This window comes from Streptopelia decaocto, assembly GCF_964273445.1.
Source record: "Streptopelia decaocto genome assembly, chromosome: 9".
NCBI classification, from domain to species: domain Eukaryota; kingdom Metazoa; phylum Chordata; class Aves; order Columbiformes; family Columbidae; genus Streptopelia; species Streptopelia decaocto.
Window position 1 is genome coordinate 13,188,637 of NC_138664.1, and position 12,003 is coordinate 13,200,639.

Genomic DNA, 12,003 nt, shown 5'->3' on the forward strand with positions numbered 1-12,003 from the left:
GCGGAGGTGCCCGCGGGCAGGTGCGGGGGTGACGCCGCGGGGCTCGACAGACCTTCCCACGACGGCTGCGTTCACAAATACCCAGCGCTGCCCGCCACTCGCCCTGCGGGACCGCGCTGCAGCGGCCGAGAGTACCCGGGGGTCCCGCCCGGCGGCGGGAGGGGCCGCGCCCGCGGCCGCCCCCAGCGGAAGCGCCGCCCGTGCCGGGCGGGCGCCACGTCAGGCGGGGCGGGGCCGGGGCGGGATGCGGATAGGGATGACGATGGGGACGGCGATGAGGACGCGGGTCGGAGCGCGGGTGCTGGTGCTGGCTGCGCTGCTGTGCGCGCTGCGGGCCGGCGGCACCGAGCTGACCTTCGAGCTGCCCGACAGCGCCAGGCAGTGCTTCCACCAGGAGCTGCAGCGCGGCCTCAAGTTCACGCTGGACTATCAGGTACCGCCCTGCCTGTGCTCCTCTACCTGCTCCTTGCCCGTGCCTGTGCCCCTGCCCGTGCCACTGCCGTGCCCCGCTGAGCCCCAGCAGGGCCCCATGCAACCCCCAGCTCCCCCCATGCTGCACCAGGAGGCGTTCTGAGCCCTGACCCAGTGCCCACCCCAAAGCTGGTACTTGGATGTGCCCACAGCGGCCACAGGAGGCCCTGACCCAGCCGTCAGGGCTATCCCCCTGTCCAGGCACACCCCCGAGCTTTGAGCACCGTAGGGCACAGGTTCCCCTGGGCCTGGCCCCGGCTTGTGGCAAGCAGCCATGGGCAGGGTGCTGCCGTGCGCGCCAGGCTGTGCACGCGGGCATGGGGCCAGGCAGAGCTGCTCCATCTGGGCCAGGAGGGTCTCGCCACATGGTTCAGCAGGTGCCACCTGCATCTCCTTGTGCAGGTGATCACCGGGGGACACTATGATGTGGACTGCTATGTGGAGGACCCCAACGGCAGGACAGTCTACAAGGAAACCAAGAAGCAGTACGACAGCTTCTCGCACCGCACCGAAGTGGAGGGCGTCTACACCTTCTGCTTCAGCAACGAGTTCTCCACCTTCTCCCACAAAACTGTCTACTTCGACTTCCAGGTGGGCGATGAGCCACCGATCCTGCCTGACATGAGCAACCGCGTCACCGCCCTGACACAGGTGGGTCCGTGCACGCTGCCGCGGGAGGAACATCCTGCTGCAGTTCCTGCTTGCGGCCAAACGGCCCCACAAGACAGCAGCTGGGGGCTTGTCCCCCTTCCCCTTTGCTGAATGCAGAAGTACCAACCGCCAGCCAGCTGCCCCACCACACACATGCCACGTCCTCCTCTCGGCAGTGTGGGCAGAGGTGCTGCTCTGGGTGTGAATCTGCCCTGGCCTGAGCGCCCAGTTTCTATCCCATACAAGGGAAGTGCAGCAAAGCTTTTCCACCCTGTGAGCCCACAGGGATGGCTGCACCCTGGGCTGGGACCCAGACCCTGCCCTTAACCTTCAGCACCTCATCAGGGCTCTCGGCTGTGCCCCAGTGCTCGCAGCAGGCTCGCTCTCCGAGACAGTCTGTGATGCTGCCCCTCTGAGCAGAACAGCTGCTGTCCTGCTCTGGGTGCCCCAGCACCGTCCCCAGCTCCCTCGGCTGCCAGCCCCGGCGTGCCCTGTGCTGGGGCAGGAGCAATGAAGCGTCCTTGTCTCCTCAGATGGAGTCCGCCTGTGTCACCATCCATGAGGCTCTGAACACAGTGATCGACTCCCAGACTCACTACCGCCTCCGGGAAGCACAGGACCGGAGCAGAGCTGAAGACCTCAATGGCCGGGTCTCGTACTGGTCAGTTGGGGAAACCCTCATCCTCTTTGTGGTCAGCATCGGGCAAGTGATGCTGCTCAAAAGCTTCTTCACTGAGAAGAGACCTGGCAGCAGTGGGGCCAGCACCTAGAGCCACAGCCATGCTGTGCCCGAAATGCTGGGCGAAGTGGGGCGGCAGTGTTCTCCTGGCTCAGGCTTTACCTCTATTTTCTGCAAGGTGCTGCCACCGGGAGGTGGCTCTGGGGGAAATGGGAGGATGTGATGCTGCTGAGCCGCATGGAAAATAGTCACCAAAGCGCAGGTGGCCCCAGCAAATTACCCCCAGCATCATTCCCCACTTTGCCTGTGCTTGTCTTGCCGCTCTGTCCTCTCTCCTGGCTGGTCTGTCTGCGCTCAGCGGCTCCACCAGGGCAGTGGGTGGGTGTGCTGGGGTTTGGCATTAACATTCCAGCCCCTTGTCCGATGCCTGGTGCCTCTTCAGAGCCCAATGGGACTGCAAGGTGCAGCCTGGCGGCAAGCGAGACCCCTTGCTGCCCATACACACCCTGCAGGGCCAGGAGCTCTGCCCAGGCCAGCAAGAGGACGGGGCAACGCTGACCGTCCAGCACCCCCAGCACCCACCTCCTGAGTGCTCTTGCCTCAAGCCCACCTGCTGCCAGCCCAGAGCAGAGCTGTCTGCCAGCTGTGGGCCCTGAGCTACAGGCAGAGCCATGAGCACAGCTGCCCCATCTGCCCACAGCAGGCAGGGTGCTGCCCGCAGCCAGCAGGGTGTCCCCACAGAAGGCAGGGTCTCCCCGCAGCAGGGCCAGGGCTGGCAGCAGCATCCCACAGCTGCTGGCTGAAAAACAGAGGTGAGGTTTCAGCAGGGGCTTTTTGCTTGGTGGTTTCCATTGCTGTGCAAGCCCCTGTCGTCACAACAAAGCATTTCCCAAAGCCGCCTCTGCCACGGGAGTGAGCAGCGCACCCCATACCAGATGGTATTTTCATACTTACACAAGCCCACACCTGGGGCTTGGTCCCCCCGCGCATCCTGCCATGCCCAGCAGAGCAGGAGCAGGCACAGCTCTGCCCCCCGTGCCCAGGGAGCCCCATCTGCGCCCCAGCAGCTGTGAGGAACCCCTGTGTCCCTGTGACTGCAGCCCCATTCCCTGGAGCCCCACCAAACAGAGACCCCCAACGAGAGTCCCAGGAGCCCTGCGCAGCACGGGATTGCGCCTGTGGAGCTGGGGCAGCACCGTCAGCATCTGATTTTGCCACTTCGTAATAAACCCCTGCGATTGTGGTTTGCACTGCTGTTATTGGGCACTCAGGAGGGGCAGCCAGGGATGGCTGTGGCACTCAACCCCCTCCACTCTGCAGATAGCTCAGCACCCAGCTGGGTGATGCCAGTCCCCTGCCTCGGCCCTTGCAAACCCCTGTCCGAGAGGGGACGTTTTAGTGTAGCAGTTACTGCAGCCCTCCCCTGGGGGAGGGCTTGGGCCGACTGCTCCAGGGTGCTGGAGGTGCGAGGGGTTCAGGCACCCCCAGCCCCTGCTCAAGGCCCAGGGCTGTAGCTCCCTCCCTTCCTCCCCAGCCCCAGCAGTTGCACCAGCTCCTGCTGCAGCACTGGCCTTGGGGCCGTTGCTGAGCAGCTGGGTCCTGCAACAACCTTGGGCAGGAGCTGAGAGCTCCTGTTTGGAGCGTAGCTGCTGGCGGGTGCAAGACTGTGACGGGGAGCACAGCTCCGGGGCTGCTGCCAGCCCCGTGCCACCAGCGGGGACCAGGAGCCTCACGGGGACAAACAGCCCCAGCAGCTGCTGCAGGGAGAGCAGCACCTAGCCCTAGCCAGCCTGTGGGGGGCCCTGGGAGCATCCACGGCAGGGAAGGGAGCAGCCAGGACCAACTCTGAACCAGCCACCCCTGGGGCTAACAGGCTGGGGCTCCCACTAGCCTGTCCCCAGCAGCACTGGCTCTGGGGACCCCAGCTCATAGCCCAGGACACAGGCAGGACAGGAGGTGACCAGGGGACACTTTATTGCTGTGCTGGGCTCTGCTCCGACAACTATGCAGGGCTCAGCAGACACAGAGAGGGGACAGGGGGGACCCACACTGGCCCCACCACTCACAGAGGCACTTTGGGGCACAGAAGAGAGCAGCAGCAGCAGCCACATCCCCACCAGGTCCCTCCTGTTGCTGGTCCACTTGTCCCCACAGCCCTGGTTCCTGCTGAGCACCTTGAGGTGTCTCCATGGGCACAGTTCCATGCCCAGCTCACAGGGAGCTGCTCTGGCAGGAGCCAGCCCTGTCAGGAAGCCCCATCCCAGGGGGCACCCGCTGCCCCCATGCCCCCGTGACACCCCGCTTGGGCGGCAGGGAGGAGGCCGAGCAGCGGAAGGAGCCGGTGGCCGGGGACGGGGGCTGTGGCTTGGGGCTGTGACCACAGGGGCAGCCCCAGCCCCCCCGGAAGGGGATGGTGAAGAGCCCATAGGTGATGGGGTCCAGGCAAGCGTTGAAGAGGCCGAAGATGAAGAGGATGTGGGTGAGGGCTGGCGAGACCCTCTTCTCCATGGCTCGTGGACAGAACCAGTGCCACAGCCCCAGCAGGTAGTAGGGGGTCCAGCAGAGGATGAAGGAGGAGACAATGACCAGGCTCATCTTCAGCATGCGCAGCCGTGCCCGTGGGATGTTATTCCTGGAGCAGCGCAGCGACACGTCCTGTGAGGAGACTGGGGGGACACGGCCCGTGAGCGAGGGATGCTCAGCAGCCTGGCTGGGACAGGGACCCTGTGCCCTGAGGGAGGGCCGGGGGGTCCCTGCACAGCCCCAGCCAGGGCTCCCCCTGTTCCCACCGCCCCAGAGTCCCTGTGAAGCCCCGGGCACGGGGACACTCACAGAGGCTGGAGCCCATGCGCCGGGAGATCTCCAGGAGGATGCGCACATAGCAGCAGAGCATGATGAGCAGCGGCAGCAGGAAGAGGCAGGCGAAGCCCAGCATGTTGTAGAGGGTCTCGTGCCAGGGCTGGGGGAAGCTGCCGCGCGTGGTGCACTGGGTGAAGTTGTGCGGGGGCCCGAGAGTGACCGTGCGGAAGAGGAAGAGCTGGGGGCAGAGCAGAGGTGGGACAGCAGCCCCCATCCCCAGGGACCACAGGGTGATGGGGGTTCCATGTCTCCTCAAGGCACCGAGGTCTCGAGCCAGGACCACTGGAACCGGGGGTCAGACCCTGGGTTGGGTACCTGTGGCACCGAGAGCCCCGCACTGAGGAGCCAGGCGATGTAGAGCATGATGCGGTTCCTCCTGCGGGCACGGGCAATGGCCAGCGGGTGGAGGATGGCAGCCTGCCGGTCCAGGCTGATGACCACGGTGACAAAGGCGGAGGCGTACATGGCCAACAGCCGCAGGTACATGAGCAGGCGGCAGGCCAAGTCGCCCGCCCGCCACTGCAGCGTGATGTTCCAGACGGCGTCCAGCGGCATCACCGCCACCGTCACCAGGAGGTCGGCGGCCGCCAGGTGCAGCAGCAGGAGGCGGATGTGGGAGCGCCGGCTGCCCCCGTGGGCCCCCGCCGCCCGCAGCACCGCCAGGTTGCATCCGGCTGAGAGGGTGAAGAGGGCGAAGGTGACGGCCACGCGGGCCTGGGCGGCAGGGGAGAAGGTGGGCAGCCGCAGGGGCTCCTCACCACCCTCGGCCGGGGGGCTCCAGGCACAGCCTTGCTCAGGGGGGAACAGGCTGCTGGAGGGCTCCGTGCTGGCGTTCCCCGGTGTGGGGTCTGGGTTTGGCCAGCCTCCTCCTGCTGTAGCGGGCAGTGGCAGCCTGGGGTGGGGCTCTGGGGGGACAGGTCACCCTCAGCATAGAAGGTCCTGTCCCCTGGAGCCCGGGTCCCTTCCCAGAACAGGTTCCTTTGCCGCAACCTCCACCCCAGCTCACTGCGTTTCCATCCTCAGCTGCTCTCTGCATCATGTGGCTCCTCCAGAGCTCCCCCACACCCCATAGAGCTGCAGGGGTCCTTGGCACCAGGCAGGGCAGGGGCAAACCCCAACCCACCACCTGCCCCAGGCTATTCCTGCTGCCCATCCACCCCCACCCCATCCCGTGCCTTGTAGTACTGCATGGGGATGGGGACCCTCCCAGCCCGATGCTGGAGCTCCCAGGATCCAGGCGCCCCCTCCCCCCACCTCACCTCCAGCCAGAGTGTCCTGCCCAGCACCACCCATGGCAGGGCTGCTGCTCATGCGCTGCTGGAGCTCCGCGCAGGGGGATCCTGCATCCGCACTGTGCCCAGCAGCAGAGCAGGGGAGCAGGACAGGTACCGCTATGGTGCCGGTGCCTGCAGCCACCTCTGTGCCCGCTGCCGGGCCACGCTCAGCAGGTGCTGGTGGGATGCCCTTGGCAGCTCAGGTTGCTGCTTGACGCAGCCAGCCTGCTCAGAACAGTGTGGTCCTTCACCCTGTGCCACCCACCCACACAGGCAGGGGAGTGCGCACAGTGCTCACACACACGCACACACACACGCACACACACAGACAGGGGAGCGCGCACAGTGCTCACACACACACAGACAGACAGACAGGGGAGTGCGCACAGTGCTCACACACACACAGACAGACAGGGGAGTGCGCACAGTGCTCACACACACACACAGACAGACAGGGGAGCGCGCACAGTGCTCACACACACACACAGACAGACAGGGGAGTGTGCACAGCGCTCACACACAGACAGACAGACAGGGGAGTGTGCACAGCGCTCACACACACACAGACAGACAAGGGAGTGTGCACAGTGCTCGCTCACACACACACACACACACACACACACACACACACGCACGGGAGTGCGCACAGTGCTCACACACAGAGACTCGCACATTCCTGTCGATGCACGCATGTGCATATACACACATGCACACACATGTACACACGGCTGGAGCGTGTCCCCAGGTCCCCTGAGCGCTGCTGAGGGGCAGCCGCAGCCTGGGGAAGGGCAGGGCAGCTGCTTTGCATTTCAAAGGCTTCGCCCCGCCCCGCCGGCAGAGGGAATTAACGTGATTAGCAAGTCATTTCACAGATAAGTGGGGCTTATTAGCCCTGCAGACCCCCTGCCCCCGACCCCCGGAGTGGGCGGAGAAGGGCCCCCCCCGGCGCATTAGCACCCGGCTGTCGGGCCGCCCGGGTTTCTGTGCTGGACCCTGCAGCCCTGCACCCCGCAGGGAACCGCCGACAGGCCTGGGCACAGAGGGGTTCCCCCACAGCCCCCTGTTCCCCTCCACCTGTGGGGCCTCCAGCCCGACAGGTTCAGCCCCATACCCCAGCCCGTCCCCTGTTGCTGGACCCCAACCCCCCCCCCATTTAACCCTGTGCTGTGGGGGCTCTCACACTGAGACCCAGGGCCGATCTGGAGGGTGCTGGTGACCCCCTCCCCAGCAGGGAGGTGTCTCTCCCAATGCTCCCCCACAATCGCTCTCCCAGATGCTGTCCAGCTGACCCACAGCTGTGTGCCGCGGCCCCGGCCCCCTGGCATGGCAGTGCTGGCTCCGTGCTGAGCCTCTGCACACACGGGTGGGATGTCCGCGGCCTGCCCTGCTGTACAGTGGGGGTTCCACCAGCTCTGCCATCCCCCCAGCCCCAAACCTGCCCCCAGAGCCAACACGGTGGCCCAGACATACCGCACCCCATCCTGGACCTGCTCCTGCTGCGGGAACAGCCACACGGTGACACACGGTGGGGCACAAGGGTTTATTTATGTACAGTCACAGCTGCCACAGCACGTCCAGCACAGCTCTGGGCTCACACCACAGGCAGCTCCTCCCCCCCACCTCCCATGTCCGACGGGGAAAATGCATCCCCCGAGCTGCAGGAATCTGGACGGTGCATCATGGGGCTGCGTGATGCCAGGTGCTGTGGGTCAGTCCTGGTACTGTGGTGGGACCAGAGCTTCCAAGAGAGAGAGCAGGTCTGCAGAGAGCTCCTGGGGGACAGAGAGGGGTGAGAGGGTGACTGGCCAGGGCAGGAGATGTGGAGGGAGCATGAATCAGGGCTGACAGACCCCAGCCACCAGGAGGGCCCCAGGTCAGTGACAAGCAGGACCAGAGCCCCAGGTCTGTCCCAGCTGATGGGACCCTGACAAACACAAGGGAGGATGGCACAGGGAAGGATGGGAGCAGTTTAAAGGATCCTCCTGCACCCACTGCAGGGAGGAGAGGAGACACCTCTCCATTCCCAATCCCACACAAGGCTGTCGTTACCCCAAAACCGGACCCCACAGTGCCCCAAGCCAAGGGCTGGGGGCTTTGAGCGCACTGGGGGGGCTGAACCCTGCACGTACCTGGGTGACAGTCCCTGCATCCACGAACTCTGGCAGCGTCAGCCCCGTGTCCAGGAGGGGGTCACCAGGGAGGTCCGGGGGGGCTCCTGCCCCTGCACAGTGAGGAGAGGACAGCCAGGAGGACACGTTGGAGGTGACAGCCCCATGCAGCTCCAAGGGGGTCTCCATCGCAGGGATGAAGGGGGGTGACCCCCAGACTCCCGTTCCCATGTTGGGAACCCCAAGCACCTCTGGGGAGGTTTCCACAGCAGGGCCATAAGGGGGCGACCCCCAGACACCCAGCCCCATATCGGAAGCCCTGTGCAGCTCCAGGGGTGTCCCTGCTGTGGGAGGTGACCCCCGGCCCACAGTGTCAGGGGCCAAAGCATCCCGCGGGCCTGGGACCGGTGGATGTAGGTGGGGGGCCGGGACCTGGCAGCACCCCAGGCCCTGGGGGCAGAGGGGACAGTGCTGGGGGGCTGCCCCCCGCCGCCGGGCCAGCACCTCCTCACTGAGCCCCAGCAGGGCCGAGAGGTGGGCGATGTAGCGGATGGCGAGGCGCAGGGTCTCGATCTTGGTCAGGCTCTGCCCCGCAGGTGCCAGCGCGGGCGGCAGGTAGTGCCGCAGCCGCAGCAGCGCCTGCGCCAGCCGCCGCATCCGCAGCTTCTCCCGCTCGCTGGCGCTCTGCCGAGGGCCCCCTGGCCCCAGGCCCCGGACCCCCTTCCTGCCCCCAGGGCCGCCCCGCAGGCGGGGGGTGGCAGGGCTGCAGCAGGATGCCCGGGCAGCAGTGGGAGACGAGAGGCCGCAGGAGTCAGGCGAGGGCGCGGGTGAGTTGCTGCTGTAGCCCTCGGAGTCCGGGGGCCCACGGCAGCCCCAGTCCTGCAGCAGGGCCGTGGTGGGGAGCGGGAGGCCTGGAGCTGCCGAGCGGGCCATGGTGGTGTGGCCGTGTGCCGGTGTCCCCCGGCTGCCCCGGCTTTATGCAGGGCTGGAGGTGTGAAGTGGCACCTTCGTGGCTGCATCAGCAGCACTTCAAAGGCTGGGGTGGGGGGGGATGAGGGCAGCCGGCTTTGAACAGGCAAGTGACAAATTTTACCCCGGCAGTGTGAGGCTGCTCTGTGCTGCCCACCCCCCAGCAGCACCAGCCCCCCGCACCGTCCTGGGGATGGGGCTTGGCCCCCATGTGGGGGCTGCAATGGGATTTGAAGCAAGGCCTTTAGCAAGGTCTTCAGTGGGCTGTGCAGTGGGCTGGCAGTGCACTGCGCAGTGGGGCTGGCAGCGGGTGTGAGCTGCAGCAGTGCCAGCTCCAGATCCCTGTGGCCCCAGCCGGGCAGCCCCGGTGCCCAGCGCGGCTCTGCAGGACACGGACACCGCGCCCGGTGCCGGGGGGCACAGCCCGGGGGACCACAGTCCGGCCGCCCCCCTGCCGCAGGTCCCCCGCAGCCCCCGCTAATGGCGTTTCACACGCTGCCCCTAATGAGCGCGGCCGCCCGCTGAGCCCGGCGCGGAGCCGCCACCGTGCCCGCTACCGGCGGGTGCGCGGAGCGGCGGCCCGGGCGCGGTGACCCCGCCGCGTGGGGGCGGGGCTGGGAGGGCCCCCCCCGCCGCGTTCCCAGGCCCCGCAGGTGTCGGTGCCGGCGGGTGCGAAGGTTTCCAGGGAAACCCGGCCCCGCCGCGGGAAGGAAAATCAATCAGGGAGCGAGCGGCACCGCCCCCGACAGCGCGGCCCCGTGGTGCCTCAGGGTACGTGACCCCCACATGGCAAAGTGCACGGCACTGGGCATAGGGTCCCCATACTGGGTATGCCCAGGACCCCCATAGCGGGTGTGCGCAGCCCCAGGGGTACGGCGGTGGGTATGGGACCCCCATTCTGGGCGTGCACAGCCCCTCTGCAGTACCAGGCACCACACACAGGGGCGGGCATGGAGCACAGAGCCAGCACAGGGCACCGTGCCAGCTGGGGTTGCAGGACCGGCCGCTCCTCAGTGTGAGCCACTGCCTCATTGTTCACAGGCTCGTGTTTCCCAGTGGTCACATGAAGCTTGTTCAGTTTTCCTTGGCAATGCCATGACACAGAAGTGACGAGGTAAATCCTGCTTGTCACTCACCACCAACCAAGCGCTCCTGCCATCCTGGCTGTGGTCACCAGAGCCAGGCACACTGCTCAGCCTCACAACAGTCCCAGGTGCCCCGGCCTTGTGGGGAGCCTTGCAAGGGCATTGCTGGCATTTCAAAGCTCTGTTGTGCCAGTGTTGCAGGGCCTTGGGCGCCAGCGGTGCAGGGGCTCCCCTCCACAGTCCCTTCCTGCCACCAAGCACACCACAGCACCCAGAGCCACCTGCACCCTGAGGTGTCACCCCTTCAGCCCAGCTACTTGCTGAGCCCTGCTCCTAGCACTCATGCTGCTTGCCAGGCGCCATGAGGATATTGGTATCTAAACTGGCTGTTACCTCCCCACAGGCACCGCAGACCCGGCACAAAAACGTTAGAGTTAATTGCTGCTAATCCCCTTTGCCCTCTTACTAGAGGAAGTGCAGTGCTGCTGCCCCAACCAAGGTCTGAGGGTGCCGGTGCCAACCTGGACCCACAGCACATTCCAGGTGCACAGAGGTCTGACGCCATCCCAGCTCTGGGGCTGGGGGCTGCAGTGGGGGTCCGGCAGCACCGCATCCCAGGAGCGTGGTGGGGGATCTGTGGAGTGCTCTGCACCCAGCGGCACAGCCTGGGACATGGCCCTTCCCCGCACACCTGCCCCCCCCTCGCCCCGTTCCCAGGCCCCCTCCTGGGTCTCATTAGCTGATGAGCTCCCGGGTAATGAGTTCTGCGGCCCTGCTGGGCAGCCGCTTCCCACCTCCCTCTCTATTTAGACAAGTGCTGGAGAGCGGCTGGGCCATGACGGTGCTGGCCATGGGGTCAGAGCCCTCTCTGGGGAGAGCCTGCAGCCCCTCACTCCTCAGGGGAGATGGAGTCCCCCACATCACGCCTGTCCATGTTGGTGGAGGGTGGGCACAGGGCATGGCGAGGATGTGGTGAGGGCACTGTGTGAGCTGCAGGGCCAGGAGGCCAAAGCCCTCCCCAGATCACTGGTGCCTGGCTTGGATCCATGCCCCCAGAGCAGCCGTGCATCCCACAGGGTCAGGGAGACCAAGGCAGCATGGCTGAGTGCTGGGACATCACCCAGGAGGGGAGCACACGGGTCCCACCGCTGCTGCTCCAGGTTGGCTGCTGCATCCCCTCATACCCCTGCCCCTCGGGGAGCTGGTTGGAGCTGGGAGCACACCTGTGACAGCTGGGAGCTGTGCAGAGGGCAGGGAAGGTGTGGGGACACTGCTGGGTGACAGGGCTGGATGCTCAGGGTCCCGACACTGGAAGGTCAAGTCCCTGCTGTCCCCACAGAGCCCCAGCCTGGCAGAGCCACCAAGGAGGGCAATGCGGGTGCTGGCAGGGCTGGTGGGTGCATTAGCATCTCTCATGGCCGTGTGAATTGGTCCCTGCACACTTCCCAGCACCGGGCAGCACCAATTAAGGGCCAGAGGAGTCAGAACTGACACCTCTGCAAATGGGCCTGGCATTCCCAGGCTCCCAGCCGGCCCCAGCCCGGCTCTGTAGGTTTTGACACCTCCAGGTGGTCACAAAGGTGTCACCTCACCCCCCTGGCCCTGCATAAAGCTGCCTGGACACCCCCAGACACAGGCAGCAGAGCAGATCCCAGCCATGGCCAGACCCCCAGCCCCACTCCTACCCCAGGTCCTCCATTCCCTGGTGGGCTGTGACCTGCTCTGGGACCGAGACAGGAGCCTCACCAATGCCTCTTCTCCAACCCCTTCTGTGAAACCACCTGGCACGTCCCTATGCCCCGCTTGGGGTCGGTGGCCACGGGCCGGGGACCAGCAGGATGGTGGGGCTGAGGTGGGGCGGTGCAGGGGGCCAGGAGGCCCTCGGCAGAGCACCAGCGAGCGGGAGA

The 12,003-nt window shown here is 66.1% G+C and overlaps 3 protein-coding genes across 3 annotated transcripts; 1 reads left to right on the top strand and 2 right to left on the bottom strand.

Moving 5' to 3' along the window:
• The first annotated feature begins 240 nt into the window (after positions 1-240).
• On the top strand, positions 241-3,047 carry TMED3 (transmembrane p24 trafficking protein 3). The gene is made up of 3 exons (XM_082060864.1): positions 241-433; positions 874-1,122; positions 1,656-3,047. Exons 1-3 carry the CDS (start codon positions 245-247, stop codon positions 1,890-1,892), a joined length of 675 nt encoding a protein of 224 aa, XP_081916990.1. The 5' UTR covers positions 241-244; the 3' UTR covers positions 1,893-3,047.
• A 965-nt stretch (positions 3,048-4,012) lies between these two features.
• Positions 4,013-5,953, bottom strand: LOC309443818 (gonadotropin-releasing hormone receptor-like; the record flags this gene model as incomplete). The annotated part of the gene is made up of 4 exons (XM_082061091.1): positions 4,013-4,467; positions 4,634-4,838; positions 4,976-5,565; positions 5,920-5,953. The coding sequence occupies 4 exons, from the start codon at positions 5,951-5,953 to the stop codon at positions 4,013-4,015; spliced, it is 1,284 nt and encodes a 427-aa protein (XP_081917217.1).
• Positions 5,954-7,643: 1,690 nt separating this feature from the next.
• LOC309443865 (uncharacterized protein) lies at positions 7,644-8,975 on the bottom strand (the record flags this gene model as incomplete). The annotated part of the gene is made up of 2 exons (XM_082061144.1): positions 7,644-7,706; positions 8,064-8,975. 2 exons carry the CDS (start codon positions 8,973-8,975, stop codon positions 7,644-7,646), a joined length of 975 nt encoding a protein of 324 aa, XP_081917270.1.
• Between the last annotated feature and the right edge of the window lie 3,028 nt (positions 8,976-12,003).

Coding starts and splice junctions, on each gene's coding strand:
- TMED3 (XM_082060864.1), top strand. CDS start 245: ATGCGGATAGGGATGACGATGGGGACGGCGATGAGGACGCGGGTCGGA. Junction 434..873: donor AGTTCACGCTGGACTATCAG/GTACCGCCCTGC, acceptor CTCCTTGTGCAG/GTGATCACCGGGGGACACTA. Junction 1,123..1,655: donor GCGTCACCGCCCTGACACAG/GTGGGTCCGTGC, acceptor TTGTCTCCTCAG/ATGGAGTCCGCCTGTGTCAC.